The sequence below is a fragment of the Pyrgilauda ruficollis genome, unplaced genomic scaffold (assembly GCF_017590135.1).
Source record: "Pyrgilauda ruficollis isolate IOZ18807 unplaced genomic scaffold, ASM1759013v1 scaffold16, whole genome shotgun sequence".
NCBI lineage: Eukaryota > Metazoa > Chordata > Aves > Passeriformes > Passeridae > Pyrgilauda > Pyrgilauda ruficollis.
Genome location: NW_024514764.1, coordinates 4,031,650 through 4,056,376, shown reverse-complemented (window position 1 = coordinate 4,056,376; position 24,727 = coordinate 4,031,650). Strand labels below are relative to the sequence as shown.

Sequence of the window (24,727 nt, the reverse complement as noted above, 5' to 3'; positions counted from 1 at the left end):
TGCCCCAGAACCTTTAAAAAATAACCCTGGGATTATTAAAGTAAAACTATTCCCCTTCACTATGCCCCTAATCTTTGAGGAATTGCTGCTCTTTCAAGACACCTTAAAGCCCCAGTTGTTGAAGGGAATTCAGGAACACTGCTGTGTCTAATTACACCACTTTCTCTTAAGTTCACACACTATTTTTGTTACTAGCTAATTGAGATTCATTACTTGAGCAGTTCTCCAATATTTTATGAAATTCAAGATAACTGATGAGGTTAGATATATGCTGCACCTTGCAATCAGGAAGGAAACTCGATCTCAGTTTTAGAGAGCAGGGGAAGGAGAAATGCCATTAAATGCTAAAGTTAGTTGCTATCCAACCCAAGGAGTCAGACTCTGGAAGGAAAAAAAAAAGACCTGTGTATATTTAGATTTCTAGTTTATCAGTTATTCTTTGTATCTAAAAGCTTAAACTGTTGATGGTGACACATCAACACCAGTGCCAAGCTTGAAATTAATACCGATATAGACCAGCAGCAATGAGAATGACTTAAATTCAGAATCAAGTATCAAAAGCCATCACTGACCCTGGCTAAAAAAGTAACCTGTGAGAAGTAAAATAACTTCAAAACATTAAGAATCAACACAGGAAACTACATGTGACACAAGCCCACTCGAGGTGCTTTAAAATTAGAAGCTGATTTTCAGCATCAATGAGCATGGTTGTGTTTGTGCAGAAGCTCCTCCAATGGAGTCACCTGCCCCAGGAGGGGTTGGATGAATGGGTTTGTGATTTCCTGAAGGGCCACCATCATCTGAGCTGTTTGGCCACAAATCTCAGATGTTGCTGCCCACTTTACAGCCCAGCACCAGCCTGTCCTGGTTCCTTCAAAAGTCAGGAACTTCTGAGTGAACACTAATCCACCTCTTGATTCCCTTCTCCAGATAGCCTCTACTCCAGAAGGAGTAAAAACCTGATATGCTTTCTACATGTTATTTCTATTTCTACATCTATATAAGATATGACATACATTAAAAAAAAATCAAACTATTAAAAAAAATGCTTCCAGCAATAGCCCTCAAATTTCTATATTCTTTGAAAGGGAGAACAACATTTCAGCTTTAAAACCTCCCAGGTTTGGCACTGTTTGCAATAAAGTTTGACTGAGGACCAGGATCTGTTTCCACTGTGCAAACCCAGCAGATAAACAACTGCCCTGGGTTGTCCAGGGCTGTCAGCAGTGCTGCCACCACACTCAGCAAAAACCACCTTGGGATCTGCAGAGTCAGACAATTTCCTCACGCCATGGGAAATTCTGCCTGTCTCTCACTTTTCTGTTTCTGTAACATGCCCTTGGTTTGTATTATTCTAGAATCATCTTTTTACTTTAAAGAAATCTCTGACATTCTTTGAATCTTGCCTGAATTTAAATTAGGCAATGAGGAAAATAAGATCTGTACAAAGAAAAGTGACATATACTAACAGTATGGCATAAATAATTTCAAAAATAATTGTACTTCAGCACCTTATTTTTCAAATTTTAGTACATGATAAGTAGTACTGCAAGGCTTAGGTAACTCACAGCACACATTCAGATAATATTATCTATTATTTCTACTTCAGATTATATGAATCTTGTAGTTTCACATTCCTTCAGTGACGTCTTTTCAGATCTCTCTCTATTCCTTTGATGGGTGATGGAGAAATCCATATGTGCAGATCCATATGGCAATGAACCTTCCAAGCCAAACACAAGAACAGCAGCTTCTAGGAGAGGGTGGCTTGCCAAGACAAACAAGTTCTGCCAACATTTTAACACCACAGAAGGTCAGTTAGGTTATAATTAAACCTAATTACCATTCTTTAGAATTGCAACATCTTTTCACTTGAAGTCGTCTAATGCTCAGAACAGGATGGATTTTTATTCTAGATTTTCCAAGAATCACATTAATGAGACAATGCAGTATTCCCTTTAAATCTGAATCATCACTTACCATCATAAAGGAAGAAGGCATGTCGTCATTAAAAGGAAGAGATTTGAGTACTTTATTTAGCCACTAATACTTCATCACTCCTGCTTTTCCCTATTCCTCTGAAGTAATTGGGGTTTTTTTCTTCTGTTCAGTACCACTCTGGGGTTTTTCCATTATTTCACTTTTTTTTTTTTTTTTCTTTTTACCCAGAGTTTTATAACCTTTCTGCTTCAGCTCCCTACTTTCAATCCTCTCTCTATCTTCAGATCTCCCTGTCTGCTCCTTGAGCAAGATGGGGATCTGACAGCAGCAACTTTTCTCTTTTCTCTGCCAACTGCTGCCTTGGAAGAGAACTGTGCTGGGAATCACCTGAACTCATCTCACCAAGGAAAAGATGAGATAAAAATTGGTGAAGCAAAGACTTTTTTTCTCTCCCTCTTTCCTTTTCCCACAGGCCAAGAGAAAGTGAGAGGGGGGAAAAAACCAGGAGTAATTTGGCTGCTTTTCCTCCATCAGGAGCGTAAACCTGCTCATGCTGAGCCTGGTTTCATTCAAATGAGCAAGGAGCTGATGTGGGCTCTCAAAGTCACCCAGCTCACAGGGGAGACCCTTCAGCTCCTCAGGTGCAGTAGCTGGGGGCTGCAGTTTGAGCTGGCATCAGCTGCTGCTGCATGTGGCCATGCCATCTGCATGGTGAAAAAAGCCTCTCCCAGCTAGGATGGCCTTCCAATAAAATGACAATTTGATCCCTCTGGAGACTGGAAAGCATCAAGAACCATTTGTTTTTAGAATCATGGAAAACTGGAAGACCTGCTCAGCTTGTGGCACGCTGTGCCAGCAGTGGGGACCCCAGCAGAGGGGCACAGGTTGGCAGTGCTGCCAAGGGGAGCCAGGGCCTCGGTGCAGCCCTTGGAATCTGGCTGCACTGCTGCAGGGCTGCTCTGCTGCAGGGCTGCTCTGCAGGCAGCAGGAAGAGCAGGATGCAGTGAGCAGCCCTGCCTTGCACACTGTGCCTGATTCCTGCCACCAATGCTCTCTTCAGCAACTCCCCTCGACTGACAGCACGAGGCACAGCTTTGTACAGCTGCGCTGCCCTGCTGCAAACAGTCCCTCAATAAATAACAATGACAGCTCCAGTTATCACATGGTGATATTTGACATTGAGTCCCACCTGTCCTGCAGGAGATGCACATGCCATCAGGCAGGTCAGATGCCACTCCACTTACCCACACTTCTGTCATGGAAGGCTTTTATTGTGGGTGGGGCAAAACACAAATCCACAGCACTCTTTTGTTTACCTCCAATTATATTAATTTCTTGCATCTATAAGATTTACTTATCCTCCCACAGATTATTCATGCCTGCAGCCCTGCGAAAGCATGTAGACTGAAATCCTTCACCCACTCAATATGCTGGAGAGCTTGCAATGGGTTTCCAGAACCTGGATTTTGTCTCCCTTCCCCAGCTAGTCTATTACTTCTTGGATTCATTTAAATCCAGTTATTTCTTTTGAAGTCTTACTGGGTTGAAAAAAAGGTCTGGGGTGTAAGAGGACTAAGCTGTTTTTCTATAGCTAATAATGGTTCAAGATGGTCCAGGCACATTTGGGGCTGGAATGGTGACTACAGCTATGTTTGCCTGGCAGTTCAGCATCTTATGACTACCCCTGTTAAGTCTGCAAAATTCAAATTGTCTGTTGCTGAAATAATCCCTCACAACTTATTGCTGCACATACAACCCATAGACTCTGTATGACAAGACCAAATGACAGAGCTGGTTTTCTATTTCAGGGTAATTTGGTACAGGTTAAATGAAACTCTAGAATCAAATTTGTTCAAATATTAGCTCAAATATAATTTCATATTCTCTCATGTAACAAGGCAAAAATCCATACAGATAACAGTGGAATAACAAGCAAAACCCTACAGCTTGTTCCTTTACTTTCCAAACCTGAAATGCATTATCTGGAGCTCCACCATTTACCAGAGCACACATAGCAGAGAGCAGGCTGAGCGGATGGTTCAAAGCTAACTGTCAATCCATTTGCAGTTCAAAACAGTGGTGAACTGCTCCAGCTGTTTTCCAGATCAAAAAATATGATTGTCATTTTGCTATCACTGCATGCTGAGGGTTATGTAACAAAAATGCACATGTCCCTCTGCCTGGAATGCAATTAATTTCCTCCCTCCCCACTGCGAGTGGTAAGTAACAATTCAGACAGTCTGGATGCTTCAGTTTTGAGCACAGGCAGGGATGCAACCCTGGATTAATTCCACGTGGTAACCCACTATTTGTAACATGCCAGTCTTCTGGAGGTCTTATAGCCAGGGTATATTTTGCAGTTTGGAAAAAAATAAACATTATCTTCCTGTTTGTACATGACCTCTTTACTGTCTGTGCGGTACCCTGAGTGCTTTCCTGCAGGCCTTTAGTTTAACCATAGACTTTGCTTTGTGCTGGAATTCTAAGTCTTCTAATAAGTGTGCTAACTGGGTGAAGGGATTGCTTCCAATCTGAAATCAGCCACTATACTTGCTGTACACTTTGGAATGCAAAAATCAGTCATTGTACATTATTAACTTTAAAATAGTGGCAAAATCCCATCTTAATCTACAAATATCCAAACATTCTGCAGGTGGTTGAATTTAGACTCTGTAATGCTTAACCACTCCATGGAATTTGCTTATATAAAGAGAACGACTGGAAGTCCTTTGCCTAGAGCAGCACACTCAAGAAACAAAACTCATTTTCTCAACACAATCTTTTTTGCAATGTGCCTTTCATCTCTGTAAGTGCAGCTAAGCCCACGATATTTATACAACAACAGTAAGACCTTCAGAACAGGAGCTGCCTTTCTACAAAATGTTTGCACCATACTTAACTTCTCTCTGCTGTTGCTGTAACAGAAACACAATGGGGTGATCAACTGTCCTCCAGGGTGTCAACTGAGATGAAACATTAACTCAGTACTTAACTGCAGCAATTTCCTTTAATGTGTTATTGCTTGGTACAGCTTGCTCTGGGTTACTGGTTTACAGCTTACTTCTCTAGGCAGCACCTGCAGAGGTTTTACTGTTCTTACCTGGTTAAATAGGCCAGAGCCCGCTCAGATCCCGATGGCTTTTTGGGGGGCTCCACCTTTTTAATGGGGATTCCAGCTTCCCTCATCAGCTGTTTCTCCTTCTTCTTGCGCTCTTTTTTTAATTTTCTTTCCAGTTTCCTCTTTTCCTCTGGAGTAAGTTCTTCCTCTTCCTCTGCAATAAGCTCTTCCTCTTCTTTTGTAGCCTGAAATAATTAACATTTAAATGAAGTGTTTATCCTTCTATAGGAAAGTGAACAAAATATGCACAAATGTAATTAAAGGGTACAGGTAATATTTAAAACTAGAAGGTTCAGGTTTCATATTTTTACTGTTCACTGTACTTCCCTCATGCCTCTGCTATGCCCAACTCCCAGGACTGCAAATGCTGCACTCAGGGAGATCTGTCAAACTGCCCTCCATAGATGGTGATACTGCTCTGAGAACTACAGGAACCTTCCATCTATGTATTAAACATAATTTCTAACACTTCTTGTGCTGTTTGTTGTCCCACACTCAATCCTGTGGAGGGGTGTGAACAGCAGAGGCTGTTTCACAGTGGATGGAGGGTTTGGATGATTTTTCAGCACACACACATTTCAGTGGGAGCAGTAACGTTTCCTGAGGATCCTCAGTTTGTGTTTGCTCTGTAACCACACACTTCCCTGGACTGAGAAAACCTCTGTCTGCCACGCAGAGGTTTCTTCTCGATTATGCCAAGGGCAAAGATATGACAACTTCCTCCTTTATCCAAGACCTCTTGGAGATCCCTTAGCAATCTTGGGGAAACATATGCACAATCTTCAATAAACATACACAGACACATATCTCACAAAGGTTGAAATTTCTTTACGTTTGCAGACAGAACAGTTAATTATTCACATCTGAAACCATATTACTATAAATATATGCATCAGTATATCCCACATGAAAATAAATATTTCACATACAGATGAAGAGCTTTAAATAGTTTATCTCACTGTAAACACTGTGTTTGTCCTGGAAAATCCAGTGTGAGATTATGTTGTGCAGAAATAAAATGCTGTTCCTTAGCAAGATGAGATTCATTCCAGGCATTCCCAGATGTCTGAGGGAGGTACTCGCCAGGTATGGTCCTCTGCTAGAGCCTGGGACACCCATGGAGGCCAACTGGGTGAGAAAGAAATGCTCTTCCTTCTCTCCCTGCTGCCCCCTCACCTGTTCAAGGAATCTGTAACTGGAACCTGAATGCATGAGAAGATCTACTGCTTTAGGGCAAGATTGGTTAAAACCATTTTATAAGTTCACAAATCTTATGTGTTACACTAATTTGTGTCAGTCAAGGGCTTTCAAACACAAATCCAGACACAGAGCTAAATAATGTTATTCTTGCTGACATTCAACCAAAGAATGTTAAACAAGGCAATACCTGAACACAATCTTATTTGCCAAAGACACCTGTTGGGGTTTAAACATTTGTTCAGTGTCAATTCACCTATCATCTAAGCTGACTCTGACTCATCTTTTCAACTTGGTGTTTTCACAGACCAAAGAAAGGTTAAGAAAGCAGAAATCAGAACTAATGGAAGTAGGACACTAAAGTGGAGTTGCTCTTTCTTGTTTAAAATACTTTTTAAGTACTTTTATGGAAAGGCCAGCATTCATTGCAAACACATGCAAAAAAGCAACATATGTTGCATTAGTATAGAAGACATTTTATAGTTCATGCTGAGAACAAAATAATATTTAGGGTGAAGGTAGAATTGAATTGTTACACAGAAAACAACGTTTTCATTTGAAAAGCCACCCTGGTACTTACTAAAATAACAATCCAGCCACACAAAGCCCTAGAAAACACTGAGGGTGGTCATTTATAAAGTGTTTGTAAAAGATTACTACAGCAGCTGTCCAACAGACGACACACTACAGTTAATCTTCTTTTAAAAATAATGTAATGAATTTGTTTACTTTTCTGTGAGCCATGAAGCTTTCAAATAAAGTGACTGTGGCACATCATTAGAGGCAGTCTGATAAAAAAGCCTCTGCTTCTTCATACTTACAGTAAATGCATATCTTGGTTACTTCCCTTCCCCCCCATCACCACATTCCTTGCATTATCAAAAAGCTTTTTATCCTTCTCCCTGACTGCTCCATTAAAAACAAAACAAGTTGCTCCCTCTCTGTAGGTCCCAATGTAAATACCAAGCCCTAACAACGTTTGTTTCCAGCATGGATGGGCTGTGGGTGTCTGACACAGGAGCATTGTTCTCCTGCAGGGCTGTCCTGGCAGGAAAGGGTCGGGATTTACAGCTGGAGGCACCTTCTGCTGCCCCACAGCATCATCCAGGGAAAACTGGATACACCAACCTCTGCCTGGGGCTCCCAGCACAGGTACTGACAGAGCCCTCACAACAGCTCAAACAACTTGTCCGGTTCCAAATATACTTTTATCCATCCAGGTCAACTTGGTTAATTTAGTATGATGTGCCACAGTCTGTCCTAGACTGGTTTTTAATTTGAAAACCTCAGGTTTTATGTGCTTCAGAAAATACCTGCATTTAGTGCATAGTCCCTACTGAAGCTGAGGGTGATTTTATCAGTGAGAGTAATTTTATCACAATTTATATTAAAATTACCCCTTCTCCCAAACCTGGGGACTTGAAAGAAAACAAAACAAACCTTCCACTGGAATTTAAATCCTAGCTGTATTTATTATTTATTAATCTATTGGTGAGCCTCTCCTTTCCTTAAATCAACAGCCTGAGATTTTCATTTTGTTTTCCCCAAACCATTAGTGTGACTGTTCATCTGGAAGATGTTTGTGACCCATTTGGATTAAGATTTTTAGTGTTATGTCATTATTTAAACTAAAAAACCCCAACCAACAGGACTTCATTGTTTTGAGGTCATAAATATTCCAGGTTGTCTCCTTCTATATTTATAAAGTGACATCACAATTTGTAGCGCTACAATTTAGCCTTAACTACAACATTGTAAAGTCCCTATTTGAGCATGTGAGACACTTGTTTATTGACATGATAAATTTAAACCACATGCACACAGAAAAACAGCACTTGCTTATTTGCAAAGCCTGCTGAGAGCTACCACACCACCTTGGGTTGTGGGCTCATTAGATCTCAACCTAAACAAGGTCAGGCCAGGTCAGCACACTTGAATGAATGACATTCAGAGGAGAGCCAGTGTTTTCTGTGATTAAGGAGGTGGGAGTCTTCCACTTGTAAACTTTCCAGAAGGCCTGAAAAGGTGCTAAAAGGGATATTGCCACTGGATGCCATTTTTTGAGCGAAAGGCAGACCCCCAAATCTTTCACACTTATGCTCATAAAAGCCTATGTCAGCTTTGCACAGGCACGGAGATATGAGCAAGCAAATTCCCAAAGTTTGTGTCATACCATGCCCATCTGCTGGCAAAGTGCTGTGGGTGCCAATACACTGCCTTTCATCAATGCCAGTCTCCAACTTTCTGAACTGTGTGTAAATATAGCGATATGCTCTAAATAGTCCAAGACATCTGATTCAAAATAGCTGGAGGCTTCAGCTGTATCACTTTTAGATACCAGTTAAAGTTTTCCATCACTCTTTGTAAGCCGGAAATATTGCACAAATTTGAAATATTTTATAAAGGATCCTTAGAAATGAGCTTACAATCATAAATGGGGAGCCAGCTCACACAGACAGGAAGTGTTTAATACTATAAAGCAGCCCTGCTAAGCAATACAGAACAGAGAAACCTAAGTAGAACTACAAGAGAAACCAGCAAAAAGATGTACAGGTTCTCTTGAAGATACTTGAAGATTTTTTTTTTTGCTGCAATGAGAGTGGCAGAACCAAACAGGTGTTGTTTTTTGAGGGCAGTTTTTGTACCTGCATAAAAGCTTGTACTGCCAGGGGAGTATGAACTGCAATAGCTGAGCAAGCAGCACCAAGAGGGGAATAACAGCACTAATAGCAGCACTAATAACAGCAAACTAATTGTGTTGTGCTTCCATAGAGCACTAAGTGCATTTTTAAATTTGCTTCCAGTCCTTGATGGCCTCACACTTAAGTAGAACTGAAGACATCTCCTAAAGACTTCTGTTCCTCCTCCTCATTCCCTCAAAATTCCCACATTTGCACCCCTGGCTGTCCATTGCCAGCACAGAATAATGTTGGCAGAGTCAGAAACTCTGAGGAACTGCCACAGTGAACAGAATACTCATCTATGACACGTTGCCTTTGGGATTCGTCTCTGTAGGTCTGAACTTCCTGCCTGATCAGGGTTTTGGCTTTGCTGCCAAACCCATAGAAGGAACCACAAACCAAGCCACAACACCAAATTCACTATTTATTAGAACCAGTGAATCCAGCTCCTCCAAAACCAATATCCTTTCATCCTTTTCTCCCAGCCCAGCACCAGAAGTCTGTACAACAGCAAAGCAAGCAACAGCAGAAATTCAAAGGAATAAATAACAGTGACAAACATATAGAAAGGGTGTCAAATTTTTGAACTCTGGGGAGTTCAAAATGGAGGGGAAATGGATTTTATGGCTTGTTTCATAGAAGGAGCATTGTATCACCTTGTTTGTTCATGAAGCTCATGTTATTTCATAATTTTTAACATAAAGAAATGTCAAAAGGGGCTTTGTTCACTGACCAAGAGCTACTGACACATCATGTAATGGCTTCTGCTTAGGAGCAGCCTTTGCCCCCCAAGTGCCCCGTGGATGATATCAGCATGCAAAACGTCCTGTTTCTGCCTCACACAATGCACATGAACCCAGATAAATAACTGGCCATCTGCCAGCCTAAAAACAAAAAGCGGAATCTATAAACACAGATCAAAACCCACAGAGAAGAAAGGCTGGCAGACCCTTAGACAAAAGGTTCATAAAAGAAAGATTGACAAATTATTTACTATCCAAGGCTGGCCAAAGAGTTGTGCTACAGCTACAGCTAGAGAATTTGCATAAAACAGTTCAAGGCCATACTGAATTTAAATAATTATTTTCTACCATTTAGCATTCCATGAAAAGAAGAGGTATGACCAGAGAGGGCATGTGAAATTTCATTATCATGCAGAAAGCAAATTTTAAATGAAAAGCAACATGTAGAAGTACTCTATACAATGTCTGTAGTGCTTACAGAGGAAGACTTTTTACAAGTGATATACTGCTCAAAGAAAAATACAACGTTTTTCGTAAAAGCTAGGTGTTTGTAGAATCTCAACTCCTCACAACAAAAAAACTGGCAGTAATTTATATTAAGTTGATTAGGAAAGCTTTCTGTAGATTCAACTCAGGCAGAGAAGCCTCAAACAAGTTCTGCAGCAAACCATATTGAAGTAGGAACAGCCTTTTTATCTTTCTGTTCCAGGAAAGGATTCTTTTTGTGGTCAGGTAAATGTTGGGATTTTGTTTGGTGTTTTGTTTTGTTGTTTTGTTTTTTTTTTAAAGCCTCCGTGTGTATGCAGCTACAGTATCTCAGGAACACAAGTGATCAGGTAGCACCCTAAACTTGCAGCTGTAATTTAGAATAGATGCACCTTGATGAGCTTGAAACCTGGTTTCATTTACAACTGTGTGATCTTTGCATGTCTCAGATTTACAGCCAATTGTGAAGAGCACATAAAGTGTTATCATTAGCAACTGCTGAATAAGAAGAAATTGAACAATTTACTAAATTGCATGAAAGCATTTACAGGCACACAGAATACACAACTTAAAGAATGCAGCTTGTTGAATTCCACTTTATAGACTGGTACTCCTATAAAGTACATACTCCTGCGCCGTGGCAGATTAAGTTCTGAGGCATAAATTAGGATCGTATTGTATTTCTCATTTTTCTCCACCAGTATCACAGCCCTGAGCACAACAGAAATACTTGAGACACCACCACAACTGCAGACTCGGGGAATGCAGTTTTGCTTCATTTGCAACTACAGTGAGGCCAGGAATTTTCACATATTTGCTGAAGGATTTTGCTTACTCCCCTACTCTTAATTAAACAGTGTTAAGCAATCAGGAGAACATGGAACCTAAAAAAAAAAAAAAAAAAAAATTGGTAAATTTGGATACTCGGAAATCATTTGTATCCACATCCCTGTGGCTTACACACAGCCCTTTTAACCCCTCCCCAGAAACGCCGAGGAATTTCAATAGAAGGAGCACGAGACTGTCGCATTGCCACCAAAGTCGCCCCCTTTAGTGGTGCTGACAATTTCTTCTGAGGCTTAAAAAGGCTTTGGGCTGCGAGAGGAGGTGGAAGCAGAGCAGAGGCTGTTTTGAAATCCTTGCTGGAGAATTAGAAAAAAAATAAATAAACCAACCCCAAACCACGAGCTCGATCTCCTCCAATGAAAGAGGTACCACAGGGTGTAGGCAGGTTGCCAGGCGAGCTCGGCAGCGTGACCGCACTGCATTGAGTTTCTTTAATGAAAGCCAGGAAAGAACACATTACACAGTGTTTCTTCTGAGAGCCAGCGAGCCTCCAGTGATTGAAATCAATAAAAACAGTCGGCAAGGGGCCCAGTGGGGGAAGAGAGAAATCTCCACTACAGCATTCAGTTTGCTTTCCACTTTCTCCCTCCCCCTCTAAAGTTAAACTCCGAAGATCACCATGACAAGCTGCCTCGCTCCCAGCGCTGGGAAGACGCTGGTGGGGATTTAAAGGAAGCGAGCGCTTTCCTTCGCCTCCCTGCCTTCGCTCTCCCCCCAGCGCGAAGGAAATGAAAGGCTTGTTTGGAATTTGAATCCCGCCTGGAAAAAACTTCATTGGACAAGTGCATCGTTCTGCATTTCAGGAAAGGGATGGATTTTACGGTCAGAGAATGCTAAAAGGTGAGAGGGGGAAGAAAAGCAGGAATCTGATCCAGCCGGAGCCTACGGACAGGGTAGGATGTCCAAGGCGGACGGGACCTCTGGAGCTGCGGGACGGACTGCGAGCAAGTGCCTGAGATCATCCACATCCTGAGGCACCTGGAACGCTGGGAACACGTGACGGACACGCCAAGCCAGGTAAGCAGAAGCTGCTTTTGGCAATCCCCTGTCCCGCGTCCGAAACCGAGAGCCCCTTCTGCCCCAGCCTGCCCAGTCTGCCCCACGTCCGCCCTCGTTAACCTCGGGCGACTTAACGCTAAGCTTGTCCCGTCTGAGAACCGTGTCAGGCCACTAATCCTCACTGAACTATAAACCGTGCACAAAAGCCCTTTGTTTACCCGTTTTGTGTTAGATTTGCGAGCTGACAAGGTAGGACAGGGCCATTGCGTAAGTGCAGCCCCCCCAGGAGCTGCCGCTCCACGCGGGCCCGCTCGGAGCAGGGGAGCGCGGCTGACACCGCACGCTGGGGCTGCCTGTGATCTGAGAGAGCGCCAGTAATGGATTTCTAATATGGTCCATATTTATCTATTTTATTTATGTATTTTAATCACCATAGCAGCCACATACAGAACATACTTGCGCCGAGTTCCATGTGCTGCTCTGCACCGCGACTCACAGCAGCGTGCATGCACGGGGGCTAGGCTGATTGTTTTGTCAAAAAGAACTTGGCAATTAGTTGTTAACACAGCCAAGGGGGATTTCTGGCACGTTGTTTAGGAACGACCGACACAGGTTTATGCAGCATGTGTGTATTTGCCGTTACCGTAATGCAAACGGGCTTTATCCCCAGTAAAAATGGGGAAGGCACAGATAACAGCTGTAGATTACAACATTCTTCCCAAGTTTTTGGCCACCTTCAGATGATTTACTTAGACCTCAGTGAAGACACAGAGAGCGAAATCAAAGCCTGCCTTCTGCAAGGCAAGCAGAAATAATGATAGCTCCATCTCTTCTCCAGCAGAGGCAGGAATTCACTGGGACAGATAATAAATAGGTGCCTGTGGAGCAAGAGCAACAGTGCTTGTCCCCTTCATGCTGGTCATCGTGAGATGTTGACAGCAACACACATGCTCACTGCTGGAGAGCGACTGGATGCCTCCACTTAAATGTTTCAGAACCTCTTTATCCCCAGCCTGTAGGGTACAAAGTCAGAAGGTGGAGAGAAGAGACTCCAGCTCAGTACCAGCAGACAGAACGCATGAATTTAGTACAGCAAGTGCAGATGTGCATCTGCAGGTGCAGTGTTGCTCTTTCCTTGGGAAACACACACTTTTAAAGGGTCACTTGGTTATTTGCACGTCACACAGAAATGGATGACTCACCCACTTAAAGAATGACCCGGAGAACACCCCCATGACCAAAAGTAAATGCTGTAAGTTGAAGCATGAGCTGTTCCAATAAAGCTATGAAAATAACTGCGGCAGTATTTAAATAGTAAGAAGTTTCTAGACTAATTTATTAACCGAGTTTTTAAATTTTCACACAAATGGATTACAAAATTATAGCTGAAGGTGTAATTAAGGAACAATCATTTACAACAAAAAAGCAAAGTTATGATTCATAATAGAATAGGATCCTACATGAAGTTCTGGGTATACCCACAGACCCACAGTTCATTTTGCAAAGTCAGTTTTCTCTTTTGCCTCCCCTGCACAGATCCTTTGCAGAAACGACAGCACCTTCATAGCTCAGGAATCACAGGAATCATTCCCACACCAATCAACAAGTCTGCTTTGCACTGCTCTTGGAGCTAAATTTATCCTCATGCAGAGGAACTCATTAAGTCTTTATTTAACATTTCAGACAAGGAAAGCTTAGGTGGGACTTACACAACACATACTGCTTGTACTGACATTCTCAAGCTGAAGTGATATTCCTCCCCATTACTCCCTCAGCAAAAACAGAAATATTACCTTTAAAGTGTGGGAAATTTTGCTCATGATGATGCATTTTTTAGAAGCCAAGTGGCGTGAGTGACCACTCTTAATGGAATATCTTCTTTTCAAACACACAACATAGAAAGAAATGTATTTTCTCCATCAGAGGTTGTGATGAAATACAGATATTCTAGCAATCATACCAGGGTTTTTCAGGCCTGTCAATGTTATTAAAGCTGATCCTGTGCACAGTGACCTATCCTTCAGACTCTTCCTCTGGAAGATCTGGAAGAATCCCATGTTGCTTTGCTGGGTTGGGTACAAAAGAAAATAACTATTGGGAGCCAATTTTTCATGTTTCTGCCAGTCTTGGAGGTCCCATATCATCAGGAGTACTTTGTCCTTAACAATGACACACATCTTCATCATAATGACCAGTTCCTAGTAGTTCATGGCAATTGTCCTTACTGCAATGCTTGTTGGTGAAAGAGCTGTTTGAAAACAGTCCATAAGGTTTTGAAACAGTCAGAAAAGTAGATTAAAGTATTTTAAAGATGGAAGGACAAACACTTTAATGACCCCCATTTAAGTCTTTGTGAAGGAAAATATCTGGGATTATAAAAAACAAGTTGAATGGCCATTCAAAAAATGCTGAAATTCAACAATAAAGGTGCAAACACCAGAGCCTGCTGAACACCTGGACAGCCTGTGTTCAGTGAAACAATATTCATGCCTGCACTGGGGGGAGAAGCGTGTTACCATTCCTTTCAAATGAACATGATCTGACACTTCTTGAATATGGTAAAGCTTCAAGGTGTCTCCTTTCCTATTTATACCAGTGGTTCATGTTCACAGTGCTGGATTCACTCAGCTGAGTATATTTAGTTTGCTCAGTCTCAAATTGACAGCTTCTCTGTAATGTATCCATTCTGACTTAAAAATGGAACATAATTAACATACAGCTGGAGAAGGTACATTTTTGCCATTTATGGGAAAGATTAGTGAAGCTGAAGATGAAATATTAAGTAGAAAAGAAATGGTTATTGATCCATAGGAAAGGTGACTTTCCCTACAATTCATATGGGAATTCTTGTATTTGACTTAGGAAGACATTTTTGTTAAAAACAAGGTCAACAAAACCCATAAAAAACTTTGTACCTCCTTACCAACAAGCTGTCACTGTCTTCAGCTGCAGAGTTAACAGGATGTATAGCTACAGGGAATGAATGTCCTGAGACATACACACTACTCTCAAACCCTCCATATTCTCCCCGACCTAACAGAACTTTTTTTCCTTAATTTCTTAATAAAGCAGATGTTTTAGTCAGTTATACCAAGATCTTCTTCAAAACCAAGCTAAATATTCCAGAATGTGTTTCATCCATACCTGCATTTAAATACACTCAGCTGCACACGTAGGCAGGAACATGCAACTTTCAATTTGTGATGAGCAAGACCCAAGAGAAGATATTCAGGAAAATGGAGGGGGCAGGATTCATTTCTTTAGCAGAATGTGATCATTCCATGATTCAGTCACCCTAAAATAGACACCCACAGAAGTTCCACACTTGGAACACGAGCAGCCTCTCAACTGTCCTGCACCTTCATCCCGAGCATGAGGGTATCAAAAACCTCAGCATAAGTCTTGCCTCTTGGTTTGCTTTAAAATCAGATAAATGGTTTGGGAGACAGAGAACTGGACCTTCAGTTTGGCTGAGAAAAGAGAGACACCTTTAAACAAAATAAGGAAGGAAGAAATGCAATGGGCATTACTGATTTTTGCATTTGACTTCCTGCCTAGTGATAACCAGAGGCGGATGATTGAGATTGTGACAGGTAATTTGTGTGAAATGATCCTTTTTCTAAATATATATAATATCTACTAAGAGACCTTTGAACACCTGTATGCAGGATTTGAAGATGTTTAAAGAAACAAGTACTATAAAACTGCCACTGAACATCTTGTTTTAAGAAGTTCTTCCTCAAGCAGAATGGTAAAGGAGGAATGTTTTTAAGAGCTGGCATGAATTACACAATCTAATTTTCCTTCAGGACTGTGTACTGCTCTTCAAATCCCCATGACCAAGTGCAAGTGGTACTTAACATGACTGGTAGGGAGAAAGAATTTGAATTTGTTTGTAAGTTTAAAATGGTCTCCTGAAAGTTCTTTAAGAAAATTCCATCCATAATTTTCAAAGTCTTTGAAAATAAAGTGCAACCCATTCCAAAATCCTATTTATTTATCCATGCTCTACATGCTTTCTGTTCTTGTGAGCTGTCTGGTAACTATACATCTATGATAACAACTTTTAAGCTCTCCAAATTTATCACACAGCTGAAAATACTGAAATGACATCTGGTTTTTATAGCATCAGGTGTGCCTTCGTTATGCGTTTGTGAGGCAGAGCAGAAAATTGAAAAACAATTATGATTTAGGAAGCTAAATTAAAACCTGTTGACTGTTTGTAAAAATGGTCCATAAAACCTGTTTGTATTCCAGCAGACCACACTAAAAAGTATCATTGTGAAAGCAGCACAAAACAAGGTGTTGGTAGTGTTTGCTTATTTTGGAATTAAGGCATCTAGAAAATGATACTAAAATAAATTTATATTAATTTGCATTTCGATAATAAGTAGCTTAAGCATATTTATAAAGTAAGTACTAGAATTTACATGGACAGAATTTACAGCTTATGATAGTTTTAAACCCAGGCTTTACCTGCTGAACTTACATTTTACATCTTTGATAAACCAAGTATAAATACAACAGGAAACATCAGCTGCCCACGTAATTTTGAAGTTAAGTACAAAACAGAGTGGAACACCCCAGATGGAAGAATATGTGAAACACAGGAAAGCCTGGACTCGGCAACGGCAGGATTAAGTTTATCACATACCTGTTCTGTTATCGTGTAATTTTGCAGGGATCAAAAGAAAGTTTTAAAGATAGGAAAAACAAGGAACTTCTCCATGGCACACAGGGCAGCACAGGACTGGAGATGGTCATTAGAGAACGCAGATGGTCAAAGGTAAATGTTTGAGTTGTTACTGAACCAAGAGTCAACATTTCCATAGTGCACAGGGATAATGGCTGCAGTGCGATTAGAGATTGCAGAGCTTTGGAAGTGAAGTAGTTTGTGCCTGGCAGAAAAAAAGAAGAGCAAAGGAAGGGAGAGAGAAACAGAAAATGGAGGATCCATCTCCAGGGAAATCCTGATCTTCAAAACAAAATTTAAAAAAATTAAGTAGTCTGGAAAAAAGCCAAGATGTCATAATTCATTGTTGAATGGCAACAGAAAAGCTTCGTATTTCTTTTTGTAATTGCAAACAATAAAATATACTTTGAGACAGAAAAATTAAACTAAAATTAAAGTGAAAATATTCTGCCTTAATGAGAAACATTCCATTATTGTGAATGTGAAATGAGCAAGCAGATATGATATTTCTCTGTTGAAGACTGAAGTAAAAGTCAATATGTTTCCTAAAACATGTTAAGTAAAATTGCAGTCTCCAAAGGGAAAAAAAATCAAGTTTCACAAAGAAATTTCCTTATCTTTTCCTTTTTTAAACTTTCTTTAAAAAATAATACTTGCCCTTGCAATACTGGGAGCTAAAATTGTACTGGAAGGTCATAAGGTGGAAAATGGAGATAAGATCTCCTGCCAGGGATGCAGGAAGCATGGTTACTGAAATGTGAAGTCAAGGACAACAGGGAACTCTGGAAAAGTTAGGGAAGCCAGGAAAATCAGAACCTGTTTTTCTATTAAGATAGCAAAGACAAAACATTGTACTTCCTGCACAGATTCTTCCAGATTCACTGAGTGAACTCTTCAGTTATTAAAGGCTTTCCTAAAATCTGTCATTGAACCTTAAAAACTTTTGACTCCAAAAACTCCAAAGCAGTTTTGAAGCACTGGCTTTTCTCCCATTGTACGTGACCAACAAAGCATCCAGGAACAGTAAGTGGTGAAAATTCGTGACAGATTCCAACTTTCAAGTCACAGAAAGTTGTCACAGCCACATTTATATAATTTAAGTCCCTGATGACCTAAGTCTGCCATACCTTATGAACAACAGGAATAGAAAATCTGAAATAAATACACGAAATGCATGAAACAGGGCCAGCAGCAAGGCCAGGAGAGATTGAGGTTGTGCAGAATGATGATAGACCTGGGCCCCACAGCTTCCACAGAATGGAAGGCTGAGCCTAGCCACCAAAGGAATTCTGCAGGAGACAAACAGTGAGCAAAACTCCGAGTAGTTGGTAATAAAAGTTTGCATAACATTTTTCAACCAGCTTGTAGTTATTTTAGGGCATCTGAGAGTTTAGAAAGGTACCATACCGTGGTTTAACAACTGTAATTAACATAATTAACAGTTCTGGTCTATGCTTTCTAATGTTTAGGTGCATGATTCAATTCTAGTTGCAGTCAGGGTTTCTAAATTTCAAGTGCTTTTAAGCATCAGCAGAACATTCTATTACTGCGTTGCTGGGCTAGGTTTGGCCAAGGGTGAGATGTTGTGGTTAGCAAAATCTAATCTGAGATGCAATTTCATAATTACGTCAAGGATTTCTGCTGCTCTGAAGAAGGCAGTGGGAATTATTTGAACAACCAGAAAAAGAACAGTGATATATACTGAGAATTCAAACAGCACCCAAAATGGAGAGAAATGCATAAACTCTGCATACAGGAGGCCCTCACTGGCAAAATATATAGAATGTTCTTAAGTTGACAGTTTTATAACTCTGAATGGTTTCGCAAATGAAATCCAAACAAAAGAGCAGAGATGTACTCTAAATCACTCAGCAATTGCTAGTTAGAAAAACCAGCAACCACTAACTCCTGCAAACAAAAACAGTTGCCTTAGGAAAGCTTAATGAATGGGAAAGATGTCAGAGTTTTTGTTGTTCTTCTTTCAGCTTTATTTTTCTGTATTCCTGAATCTGTACACATAATGATTCAGTTCACCCTGACAAATACTGTATAACCAACTATCAATCACAGCAACTTTTTATATGTTGAGAGCAGTCAGATACCAAGTGATAAAGCGAGTTCAGGCAGAGGGCATATGTTAAGCAGCTGTGAGTCCTTTACTCTGTCTGCAACCTAAAAGCTTAATGTCATTACACAGAGCTCTGATTTCCTCCTTGCCTTCCCTACCCTAGAATACCCACATTATATGGAATAGAGATTATTAACTTAATGGAAGAAATACAGCCACATAGTGATTGCAGTGGAACAAACAAGGTGCTTATAAATTAGATGGAGCTTATTCTGCTTACAGTGAAAGATTACACAACCAAGTGCTGCTGTTTAGGCTCTAAAGAAAGCTTTACACTTATGAATAAAAATCTCAGGTAATAGTTTTAGCACCAATTTAAACCTGTATAAGTCAGTACTGCTGCCAAAAGACACACTCTCCATCTCCCACCTCTTCCTCGGCGCAAGTGTTTGCAGAGTTTTGTAAATCCATTTGGGTGAAAATTACCTCTCTGCCCCCTCACAAAGGTTACTTTATTACAAAATCAGTTTGTTAATTTGATTCACTGTGAACATTTCTGCCAGCAAAAGGAGGAGGTGACAGAAAGGTGGAAGCAAGTGGAGGTGCAGCTTGTGAGATCCCATTTTTTGCACCCTCTGGCTGAAATCACCATTCCTTAAAATAAAAGTGTAAAATACGTAATGTTGCTATGTGTATCCTACCTTTTACATATTGGGGTGATGAACTGCAGCTTGTCAACTCTCAAATAACCAAAGATCATTTGGTATTTGTTGCTCTTTAGTAGCATCATGCATTGCTGTTTTGGGCATTCAATTATTTCCCCCTAATTTCAAAATTACTGTAGAGGTCTAGTAAAGGCAGAAAGCATCATTTCTGCTTCCAAGGGCCTGAACTCAGGTGTTTCATATTATTAAAAAAATATAATTGTAATTTATTGCAGATGCAAACAAGTAAATTTAAAAAATGGCAACAGACAATCAGTATAGCAATTAACAAATGTCTTACAGTGTACAGGACTCACATTTCCACAATGCTGGGAGCATTTGTATAAAAGGGAAGTTCCCCTCTGTTCTCCATCCTCTCAGGTGGGCTGCTGCTTCAGTTAGTTTCTCCTCTGGCTGCTGGAGCTGTGACTCCCTGAGCTGCAGTGTTCCCCTGACCAGCACAGACTCTGGTTACCTGCCCATCAGAAACTCTGAGGCACAGCCAGGGAGCAAACAGGAACTCCCACTGGAGCTGCCAAGGTTTTGCAGCCATTTCAAGGTACAGCTCCAGTGAGAAGATGCTGGTTTGCTTCCTGCAGTGTCAAGTGAGCAGGAAAATCCCCTTCACTCACTGCCTACATATCAGTGCTCAGTAAACACACCAGAAACAAGTCTTCTGTGGTAAAAATCCATGGGTTTCCCTGCTCATTCTGGAGTGGGTAATGGTAGCTGTCAGTTATTGAACTGCTCCAGCAGTTTAACAGATGATGACTGAGTTCAAAATGAAATTTCACTTGTATCATTTAGCTAATTAAACAAATAAATGCTGCCATCTAATAATAATTCATACCCATAACTTCATTAAGATAGCTAATATAATAAAGAAAACAGGTTATCTTCATATACTGTACAAATAAAAACATATTGCAAGATGTGGTCAAGGCAGTTCAAGAACAGCAAGTGTTGCCATCCCCTGTTCTTCCCTTTGCTTCTCCTTTTGGACTTGCATCACAACATTCAGTTCAGCAATGACTCAAAGCAAGTGGCCTGTTAGGAATTAAGCTCTTGCAGCCTTTAAAAAATCCTCACAATTCTGTACACAGAACATCCAATAATCACCCAAGTCTGTAAGCTCACACACTGTGATAGGAGATGCTACCAGCAGAATGGAACAGAGCAGTTGTAAGAATTAACTGAGATTTTGAAATCTTACTGCCAAAACTTTAATTTGGTCTATTTAAAACTCTTTGTCATGGGTAGGATGCAAAAATGTCTTTGACATGCCTATGTGGCTCTGAGTCCACTCCTGCCATTAGCTAATTATTAGAAAATCTTACCCTAACAGTGTGAAAAAGGAGTTCACAGCTTCTACTTCCAGAGCAGAAAGAAGAATGGGCTCTAATATCAAGGATTCAAACACTGCCTGGATCTTAAAGGACTGCCATTGAGTTAGAAGTTAATCAACATCTTAATTGAGAATTTCTACCTGGGAGCTGTGTTTATTTAGTGACAGGACAGATTGTTCTGCTTTCTGAACTCACACACATAGAAACGTGTTTGTCTCAAATTCAAACTAATGTTTATCCCAAATTCAAACTAATGTTCAACTATCAGGTTATGTTTCTGCCAAATATATGTATATACATATATATATGTACTTCAGCCAATCAGTGTATCTACAGAAGAAGTAAGGACTTAAATTTGACACACTGGTGTGACTTTCTCTCAAGTAAAAGGATAAAATAAAAAGAGTGTGAACTTCCACAGTTCAGTTGTTTCATGAAGAACTTAAAAAAAAAAAAAAAATTAAACATTTGTCTGACTTATTTTCATGAAAAGGGTCTTTTATTTTGACCACAGTACTTAAGGTCATCAGTGCAGAAGTAATGACACAGAGAATTGTTCAGGTACAAAATGTCTAATTCTTCAAACATTTGGTTAATTTGTTTTCTAAACCTGAAGCAATATTTGATCAGTTGAACAAATACTTGAAATGCATTTGGCTAGTTATCTATTTAGAAAGAGAACAAATTTATTTAAAAGGGTTTCTTTTACCCTTTGGTCACCATAGAACAAAAGTTAGATTGAGCTCACAGGATTTTAGGATTTTTAAAATTTTTTTTAACCTAGTCACAGATTAGATCTCCACAGAGATTATTGCTGTCAGGACACCAGAGATAATGGGAAATGTTTTAGGAATAGGAGTGCTTTAACAGGAAAAGGCATACATGCTGTAAGAACTGATATGGCAAAACACTCTTCCTTTACCACGTAAGTAAGCAGAGCTGGTTTAGGATGTCTGTGTCATTTAGGTAAAAGGAGCACATATTTGACAGTAGGAGCATGCATATTCAAACCTCTACAAAAGTTCTGACTAACTACAAAAGACAAAGTCTAAAGAAGTGAAAAGTGCAGTCATATCAAGGTTTGTTTTCAGTTTAAAACTGGCACATGATCAAAAGACTTGAGACACAGTTGTTGCTTGAAAATCGATAATTAGCCTGAAACACCTCCTCAGCTGTTCAGCCAATAAATTTACTAGAAATAAAAGGAGAAAAGTATCTAATACAGCTCCTCTTACAAGCAACTGTCAAGAGTTTTTAAGGCATTTTTATCTATTCAAAGAGTAGATGTACTGCCAAACTGCCTGTATATCTTTCCTTTCTAAATAAAAAACTACTTTAGATCCACATTGGGAGGTGTCAGAAACATAACCCATATAACAGAGCACACAGACCTCTAAAGGCTTCTGAAATCCTTCATCCCTAGTAAAAGCCCTTATGTATCTTTCATTACTTTCATTTTAGCTTCTTAGATTAAGGTTGTATTTGTATTTCAGTCAAATTAGCCTTAATGTTCCTGGTACTGTCACAATTTAAAATATTTTAATTTTCCTAATTCTGTCCCAAAACTTCTAGAATGTCTGTCTTCCTTGCAGAGTTACATGGTTGCAGTAGGACACCAACTGCAGGTTCTCTGAAATTCTTCTGAAGTTACACTGAGGGAGATGCCATTTGTGAATTCTGCTTTAACATATGTTCAGTATATAAAGTAATTTAAGTGCTGTACAATAAATAACACAGCAACATAAGCTTTCAACACATTTTGAAGTAAAGTCATAAAAACAGTCTTGTTTTGGCCAAAGTGCAAAAATTTATTCGCAACAAATGTTGCAAATAGGAAGCCACAGAATCCACTACAAAGACAGGCTATTCCATAGCATTTTTGTGGCTCTTTCTCCAGGGTGATAATCAGAATTTTAAAAACTAGGCCATGTAATACCTGACCTGCTGGGTTATCAGTGTCTTTTGCAGCCCTGTCCCCACGGCACGTGCTCAGCTGTAGATGACAACAGCAGCTTGAGGGATAAGCCACAGCAGCACTTCTGGGCCTTCATTAGCACAGAAGCCAGGGTACAAAGGGCTCCACAGCAAGTGGAGAGGAAAATGGATTTATGGTATCAGTACAGGCAATGCATTTTAAAGAGCTGGAGCGACTCCACAGTAATTAAGAACTTCTTGGGATAATCGTTCACTGGCTCGTGGTGACTTCCAGGCAGGGATCTTGCAGAAGTGAGTAATTAGAACCTATTACAGTAAGATTAAGATGTCTTTGCCTGAACAAGCATTGGATATAGCATCATCCTTCAGGAAGAATGATGGGTGAAGGTGTTAGCTGCACTCTCACCAGTTCTTCTGGAAACTCTTAGGTGGAGACACGTCTGACAAAGCTGCAGAATTCTTTCAGTGCTCATGAGGACACTCTGGGTTACACACATGTGTGTCCACTGCCTTCTGCAGCTGGTTGGTTATTTAAGGACCACTGAGCAGGGCAGGTACCACTTTGGGTGGGAAGATCTCCAGGGTTAGGGACAGGAACACTGCTCCTGGCACATGATGGAGGACTTTGCTTGCCCATGTCTGTCACTACAAGCAGTACTTGTCAGTTTTGGAGCACTGGGTGTCACCAACTGCCTGCTTTGAATTTTGTATGATGCCTGGATCATTTGAGGAGCTTCTACTGTAAGGTGCCAGCTGGATCACTGGCTTAGGCTTTGCATTTTGGCCAACTGAAAAAAGTGACCTTCAGTCACATTCCCTTCTCCTCAGCCTTTGAGTGAGTTGAATTGAGGAAGGGGAAGAACTAAAAATACATGGAAAGCTCGTAATGCTAATTCAGTTTGGTATGCTCATACAGCTCACATGACTGACATGAAATCCCTCACAATTGTGAGTAATTAAGAACTGTAACTCAACAAATTAAAAGTGTTTGTAGGCAAAACCACAACTGGATCCTCCCTTGCAGCAGAACTGTCTGATAAGGTCTGGACTTCCATATTTTCTCATGTTATTTTCTAAAGGCATCTCCATTCAAATGGTTTCCTGATCAAAGATAGCATATGGCACCAGAAAGAAACGAGTCTCTCCAGAGCTGCCAACTCACTGCACCTTCAGCACTGAATCACAACAGAACCTTTAAACTGGAATGTTTCTGAAATGCCAAGTCTAATGCAGATACCGACACTAAACTTACTGTGCTGTGCCCAAAAACTGCAAGAAATCTAACAAAAGAATTCATAAACTCTACAAATAAGATCTGTGAAAGGTACTTTACCCTGAGAACAGTATTATCAAATTCAGTTCCAGTCTGGAAGTTCAGAAAAGAAAGGAAACATTAGCATTTTTCTACTTTAAGAAACAAGGGGGAAACAAAAATCTTTGAATAGTTTCTTTCTTACTTTGAATGCTCTCTTTCTCAGCATCAGATTCATTATACCAAGTCATCACAAACCCATGTATTTCTGGCTACTGAAAGACTTGTGGGCTAATGTAGGGGAGAAAAAAATCACTTAAGTCAGACTTCATCCATACTGTTCTCACAAAGTGGATGACACAATGCAATAACTTTAATTTCTTCATTTGGAAGGGTATCTCATATAGTTTGTTCTTTCTGCCCTGATTTACAGTATAAAACCCCCAAATTATAAAAATACCTTAATATTTTAGCCTTTTTGGATTTTCTGTATTTTTTGTTACTTTATCAGGCCTTAAATCCTAGGACTGCCTTTCTCTGCCTGAAAGAAGAAAATACCCTCTTATGTACCCATGCAAAAAGAACATTTACTATTCAATCCTTTTAGCTGCAAAATCAAATGCCCCAAAGGAACACAAAAAGGAATCAACTTCAGACATACATTTCAAACACATTACACAAGTGATTAAAGAAAAAAGGGAAGAAATCTAAAATAAAC

General features: G+C 40.2%; 2 protein-coding genes across 2 annotated transcripts in view; one reads left to right on the top strand and one right to left on the bottom strand.

Annotated features, from left to right (window-relative positions):
* CUNH7orf50 (chromosome unknown C7orf50 homolog) overlaps positions 1-12,410 on the bottom strand; it is a 38,436-nt gene extending 26,026 nt beyond the window's left edge. The window contains exons 1-3 of the mRNA XM_041462100.1: positions 12,258-12,410; positions 11,349-11,441; positions 5,042-5,244 (exon numbers count right to left, since the gene is read on the bottom strand). Coding sequence (XP_041318034.1) covers positions 5,042-5,244; positions 11,349-11,441; positions 12,258-12,410 — 449 coding nt within the window. The remainder of the gene's footprint in view (positions 1-5,041; positions 5,245-11,348; positions 11,442-12,257) is intronic.
* The window catches only part of GPR146 (G protein-coupled receptor 146), a 49,283-nt gene continuing 36,013 nt past the window's right edge, over positions 11,458-24,727 (top strand). Inside the window, exon 1 of the mRNA XM_041462463.1 lies at positions 11,458-12,029. The gene's annotated coding sequence lies outside the window, so the exon portion shown is untranslated. The remainder of the gene's footprint in view (positions 12,030-24,727) is intronic.